At 47.9% G+C, this 7,239-nt stretch overlaps 1 protein-coding gene across 1 annotated transcript; it reads left to right on the forward strand.

Annotated features, from left to right (window-relative positions):
• The first annotated feature begins 3,631 nt into the window (after positions 1–3,631).
• LOC121864921 (octopamine receptor beta-2R-like) lies at positions 3,632–7,239 on the forward strand. Its single transcript, XM_042364119.1, has one exon. It carries the CDS (start codon positions 5,725–5,727, stop codon positions 7,081–7,083), a length of 1,359 nt encoding a protein of 452 aa, XP_042220053.1. The 5' UTR covers positions 3,632–5,724; the 3' UTR covers positions 7,084–7,239.

A 7,239-nucleotide genomic window follows, 5' to 3' on the forward strand; every position in this document is an offset into this window, starting at 1 on the left:
AAAGTAGATATTTCCCATTTTCTATGATACAAATTTCCCGTTTTCTATGATAATCTCCCTTACAAGACGTGTTAATTGTAGACGAGATGTTCGGCCTGTGTCTCAATCTCTCTTATTTACGGGTCATAGAAAGTTTTTTAATGCTTTTTTCTTGCCATAAGTAGACACGTTTTTGGCAGGTTGTGGTGTGGCAGGTTTGTGGTGTGACAGGTGTGTGATGTGACAGGTGTGTGATGTGGCAGGTGTGTGATGTGGCAGGTGTGTGATGTGACAGTTTTGTGATGTGACACGTGTGTGATGTGACAGGTGTGTGATGTGGCAGGTGTGTGGTGTAGCAGGTGTGTGATGTGGCAGGTGTGATGTGACAGGTGTGTGGTGTGGCAGGTGTGTGATGTGGCAGGTGTGTGATGTGATATGTGTGATGTGACAGGTGTGTAATGTGGTTGGTGATGGCAGAGAGATGTTTGACCTCTGTAACTGAAATCGATGCTAATCCCTAGAGTACGATGCCAACCACTTGAGTACGAAGCCATCCCAGAGTACTTAGCTAAACTGTACTCTCGGATGTGTGGTGGAAGGAGAAAGTGAGAGAAGGGAGAAGAGGAAGTTGAAGGGGGGGATGAAGGGGTTATAAGGAGGTGAGGGGAGAGGGGGTCAGAGGAAGAGGGAGAGGACAGGTGGGGAGAAGAGGAAGAGAGGTCAGAGAAAGAGGGAGATAAAGGAAGGGAGGAAGAGAAAGGGAAAGAGGAAGGGGTGGGAGGTAAAAAGCAGATCACGAAGTCATCAAATTTATTTAGTCGTCGAAGATTCTTGACCTATATACAGTACCTGTGGTGAAGGTGATGTGGGGAGGAGAGGAGAGAGAGGCAGGGGTGGGGGAGGAGAGGGAGAGAGAGGGTAGGTGGGGGGAGAAGAGGGAGAGAGAGGGTAGGGTGGGGGAGGAGAGGGAGAGAGAGGGTAGGGTGGGGAGGAGAGGGAGAGAGAGGGGTGGGGAGGTGGGAGAGAGACAGAGGGTAGGTGGGGAGAAGGGAGGGAGAGAGAGAGAGGGGAGAGGACAGGTGGGGAAAAGGGAGGGGAGGGAGGTAGGTGGGGAGAAGGAGGGAGAGAGAGAGAGAGAGAGAGGACAGGTGGGGAGAAAGAGGGAGAGAGAGAGGGTAGGTGGGGAGAAGGAGAGAGATGGGGAAGGGAGAGAGGGAAAGTGGGGAAATGGAGAGGAAGGAAGAGGAGGAGGAGGAGGGAAGAGAGGGAGAGACACTGAACGAGAGGGAGAAAAAATGAGTAGGTTTAAAATGAGAGAGAGAAGGAGAAATAAGAAGAAAAATAATAATATTAATGACATAATCTTGATAGTATTTGATGTCCCTAATGGCAAAAATTTATGGAATTCAAATATTGGTCCAAATTTACCTGCCAGAGGAACTTACAGAGCTCATATACCTGTGACCACCTGGTGTAACTTGATCCAATATTGAGTTACAAAAATACCAGTAGGGAAAAATTTATCCAGAAGATGAAATATATATTTTTTAGTGGAAATTGAAACTTTTTTTATTATTGCTTTGAAGTATAAACGTAATTTGCATATCTGCTTTACCTTAATTTTAACTTCTGAAGGTGAGGAAAAATTGGATGGGAAGACTTTACACAAAATAGTTAATAAATTGATAATGTTCCTCTGGATAGTGAGTTGATGGTGTCAGAGAGGATAGTGAAGGATAGTATATCCTCCGAGGATAGTAGGTCAAGACACAATAGGTCGACACTTACAATAGGTCGACACTTATAATAGGTCAAGACACAAGGTGGTCTCTGCATATTGCCACTTCACCTGTGTTTGACCCGAGGCCAATCACTCACTGGTTATTAGTGCGGGAATGGTCGTTCACGTGCCTGTTGTATGACAGTTATAAGGGTAGTTATAGGGCCAGTTATCGGGGTAGTTATAGGGATAGTTTTGGCAGTTTAGGGGATAGTTATAGAGGCAGTTATAGGTGCATCATTCAAGCATAAATAAAATGTGGGACAGTGCGCGACAAATTATACTTCATCGTCCTATAGTAACACACACACCAGCCCTTAGCCCCCGTGGTTCTGTCTGGATCAACCCTCATAGATCTCTGGATTAGCCCTCAGCCCTTACTATTGGCTCTCTTCCCCACTTTTATATACTTAAGTAACTATCTCACTTTTTTGTTAAGTAGGTCTGTATCTCTTAGTCACGCCTATGTCGGGATGGTCTACACATTACCCTACCCTACCCTACCCTACCGTACTGTTAACTCTATTCTACCCTTCCCTACAGCTGCCCCTGGGAGGTCCCCTGGTTTTAACTTATTAAGTACTTACAGAATAGCACACTTACACAACCAAAATCGCACTTTGGAAACTCGTAGTTGGCGAGTAATTTGCATTGAAAATTTTCATAAATTTTCCAAGTGTAATTACAACCACTATTTACCCGCCAATCGAATCGCGACCTTACATTCGAAATCAAGGGCCCAGGGAGCAACCCCACCCGTAAGAGGAGCCCTGGGGACGCCACCGCCCCTGAGAGGGCCCCTGTGGGTGCCATTGCCCCTGGCACCACCGCCATCCCTGGGAGGGACCCTGGCAGCGCCGTTGTCCATGGGATAGTTCCTGAGGGCTCTGCCATGTTTGGGAGAACCTCTGGCAGCACCGCTGTCCCTTGGAGGGCCCATGGTGAGCAACCGCACCTGGCAGGGCCCCTGGGGGGGCTGCCGTCCCTGGGAGGGCCCCTGGAGGTGCTACCATCCCTGTGATGGACCCCAGGAGCACTGCTGTCTTTGGCTGAGCCCCTGGGGGTCGCCTCTGTCACTGGGAGAGCCCCTGGGGGTGCAGTGCCGCTGGGAGGGCTCCTGGGGGCGGTGACGCCCTTGGCAGAGCCCCTGGGGGTGTTAGCGCCCCTAGCAGGGCCTTTGGGGGAGCTCCAGTATGGGCCAATAGGCCCGCTGCAGCTTCCTCCATTCTTATGTTCTTATGGGGGCGCCACAGTCCCTGGCAAGGCCCCTGGGGGCTCCACCAGCCCTGGATGCGTTGCTGCTCCTGGGAAGGCCCCGGTAGGCACAGTCGCACCTGGGGGCGCCGCTGTCCTTGGGAGGGCCCCTGGGAAGCTTCTGCCCACCGCCCCTGTGAAGGCCCCTGGGGGCACCGCTGCCCCTAAAGAGGGTCCTTGGGGGCGCCGTTGTCCCTGGGAGCAGTTTTGGGGGGGCACTATTTAGTACTCTGAGAGATATTACATTAAATAAATACACCGCCCATCGCATTTCCAGTATCATCGCGTCCTGAACAATGAAAAGGAGAATAAATATCCAACAGGAAAACATAAGTTGGGGTGTTGTGCTGACTGATTGCTCTGTTCTGTTGGCTGCAATTTGGTGGATTTACATTTTAGTCCACCAATCACAGTTAAGTAAGGGAGAGAAGGGAAGGATGGTGGGTAGGTGGGAGAGAGGGTGGGTGGGTGGGATCGTGGGAGGGAGAGTGGGTAGGTAGGTGGGAGAAAAGGTAGGGATGGTGGGAGAGGAGGGGGGGATAGGTGGGGGGGGATGATGGGTAGGTGTGAGAGGAGGGAGGGGTAGTATGTTGGTGGGTAATATGTGACCTCTTCTTTATTCACCTCGTGTGTGAAGAGATAAACCCTTACATCAATCTCAAAACACTTCTTGGTGCCTCACTGATAAATACATCATATTATTTTAAATCCCTAATCTGAGGTTATGTTATTGTGTTCTGTGTTAGATGATGATGATGATGATACAAGTGTGTGTACAGTAGTGTGGTGACTGATGATGGTGTAGTGTTAATGTACAGTACTCATCAACTATCTCCATAAGTCTTATGTGTCCATCTCTGTTTCAGAAGTGGTGGATGCTGTAGTGATGCCAAGTGAGGGAACACAGCTGCCATCATACACTGTAGTGACACTTAGAATATTAACAAAGTGAAACTCGAGGAATAAGGAAGTGTCCGGATAGAACATCTTCAAAAATACTGTCGGAAACTCTTCAGTGCTAAGAAATAACAATAGGTTACAGTTAACATTAAAGTGTGTAAAGATATAAAAACAGTGTTATTTAGTATATAGTTGTCCTGTTTTGTACAGTATAGCAAAGTGGCCTGCAGTGGCACTACACACAACAAGTGTCTTGCCAGGCAGAGTAACATGATGGATGGCATGTGATGATGTCTCATAACAACATGTTCTTGAGATACCAGACAGGGACACAGTGGTAGCATGACACCATCAACCACCAACACCAACCTGTACCTCAGCCCTTACCTGCAACACTCACCACACAACACACAGGCTATCATGTGACCACACGCTGTTCCTGTAAAACAATCCTAAACCTCCTGATGTGTCACGAGTTTAATCTGCAAGACATTTGGTGATATCAAAGTATAAAAACATCAGAAAACATGTTGGCAGTATATAAGCTGTGAATCAAAAACTGAAATAACAAATATATATTTTTGTATCCTTGATAAACACAGTAAAGTCTGCCTGGAACAAACACTCTCTCCTCCTCCTCCCTGATGTATGTCAACTGCTTCACCAGAGACTAAAGTATCATTACCAGTATTCTACACCAACCACAACACAGCTACAGCATCTATGTGTTTATTGTCTTTGTTTCATCAATATATAAATGTCACTAGTGTTTGATGGTGATTGTTACTTAACTGTGTGTGGGTGTTTAAGTCATCCCTGTAACCAGTTTTTGATGCACTATATCAATCAATTACTCTGTGTTGTGGGCTACCTGATTGATGTCTTACTCATATATATTTGATGTTCACTATAACAGCCAGTTGTGCTTCTATGTGTCAGTCAGTTTCCTGTGTTGAGAACAATTATACAGTATAAAAAAACAAGAAAGAGTTCAGGTATTCCAAGGTAAATATTGCTGGAACAAGTCAGCATTGGTATTAGCTGTTAAGGTATTCAACCAAAACAGCAGAAACATTCTTATCAACAGAGAAGTAAACAAGAAGGAAATACTGTGAAGTTGGAATTATTCTGGTCGAATCACTGACATACAGGACAATTTGTTTATTCTTAATTGATCCTCTGAATGATGTGCTTCCAAAGTTAATTATTAGTGTACAGAAAACTGTGAATTTTGCGAAGGTGATTACAGAGTTGATAAACAAACCTCTCAAACTGTCCTTTTGAGTGAAATAAGAAAGGCGTTGGTTTGATTATCTTTGTGTTGGTTGTTGTCATAAGTGTCGTATATTTGTGACAAAGTACGTAATCAAAAATTGTATAATCGGTGGTCCATGTGTGCAAAGTGAGCGAGTGTTGTGATAAAGGCAGTATAAGCTTCCCCTCCAAGATAACAGGTGCTGTGTTCTTACTGTGGGAACAACACTGTGGCCTAACCTCCCCCCCAGCGAAGGTAACTGTTCGCAATCCTGCCTCAGCATAACCTATTTTTGAACCGCATTTCACTCGTTGATAAAGAGATACTTTGTGTATACAAGTATAAAGTTTATTTTAAGTTTCTCTGGTGCTCGAAAATATTACCCAGTAGTAAGTGGACTCGGTGCTTCTATATAATAATAAGATAAAAAATAAGTATAAAGGGAAGGTTTATAGACTAACTTGTAGTGAGCAACAACAGTACTGTATTACTCTTCATAACCTGTGAGTGGTGGCAACTGTGCCCACCTCAGATTAAGTGAGAGACTTGACCTTCCATGCAGGGAGAAACAGCCATAATGGGCGAGTCTGGTGAGCTCAGCACCAACGGGACATGGGTGGGAGACATGTGGGTGACGGCCAACACAAGCGTGGACGGCACGGTAGACTCCGTGAGCGGTCCAGAATGGAAAGACCTGACCGTGGGCATAGTGAAGGGAGTGTGTATGGCAGTGATCATTGTGTGTGCAGTGCTGGGCAACCTGCTGGTAGTGGTGAGTGTGGTGCGTCACCGCCGCCTCCGCATCATTACCAACTACTTCGTGGTGTCCCTCGCCATCGCTGACATATTAGTGGCACTCATGGCCATGCCGTTCAACGCCAGCGTAGAACTTACCGGCCGCTGGCTGTTCAGTTACCGCATGTGTGATCTGTGGAATTCTTTTGACGTTTTTGCGTCCACTGTGTCCATCCTACATTTGTGTAGCATAAGTATTGACCGGTACTACGCCATCGTACGGCCTCTGGAGTACCCCAGGTTGATGACCAAGGGGCGCGCGGTGATCATGCTGTGCCACGTTTGGCTGGCGCCTCTAGTAATCTCCTTCCTGCCTATTTTCATGGGTTGGTACACCACCGAGGAACACCTGGCCGAGCGCGCTGCCAACCCCAGCCGTTGTATCTTTGAAGTCAACACTACGTACGCAGTGGTGTCGTCGTCCATCTCGTTCTGGATGCCGTGCAGCGTCATGGTGTACATGTACTACCGCATATACCTGGAAGCAGCGCGCCAGGAGCGGATAATGCACCGAAACACGCGACTCTCCAGCGCCTCTCAAGCGGCCGTCGTGGTGTCCAATAACTCCACCAACACCACCATCACGACGGCCAGCGCCGGCACCAACGGAGTGGGATCCGACAATGCCGGGAGCCTGGGTCTGGGCAGCGGGGGGTCCGGCCGCCGCCTCATGGCCCACCGACCCTCCAGCGACACCCAGGAGGCAACTCCCACCAAAAATAACCTGATCAAGCTGAAGCGAGAGCGCAAGGCAGCCCGCACACTGGGCATCATCATGGGGGCCTTTATAGTGTGCTGGCTGCCGTTCTTCACCTGGTACGTCACCATCACCCTCTGTGGAGAGGCCTGCCCTTGTCCTGAAATCATCGTCTCTATCCTCTTCTGGATTGGGTACTTCAATTCCATGCTCAACCCCGCCATCTACGCCTACTTCAACCGCGACTTCCGGGAGGCATTTCGACGGACTCTCCAGTGTGTGTTTCGGTGCGGTCGTCCGGTTGACCCTTGGAGGGGGCAGCTGGGGCCGCCGTACGACTCCGACCTTTGCCTCCAACATAACGGACACTCTACCATCGTCAAGGCAAAGGCACGACGTTACAGCACCGAATGTGGCGTCTAAGTCTCCCTCCCTCCTTCCTGTATCCTCTGTACACATGCATAATAAGAGTCTATTTTGGGTAGATGTCTCTAATGTATAGGTTCTTACTTGTCCCCCAATGTGGTACAAGTCAAACCAACTGTATTAGATCTCATAAATACACATGTAATAAATTAA

This window comes from Homarus americanus, unplaced genomic scaffold (assembly GCF_018991925.1).
Source record: "Homarus americanus isolate GMGI-L3 unplaced genomic scaffold, GMGI_Hamer_2.0 scaffold2539, whole genome shotgun sequence".
NCBI lineage: Eukaryota > Metazoa > Arthropoda > Malacostraca > Decapoda > Nephropidae > Homarus > Homarus americanus.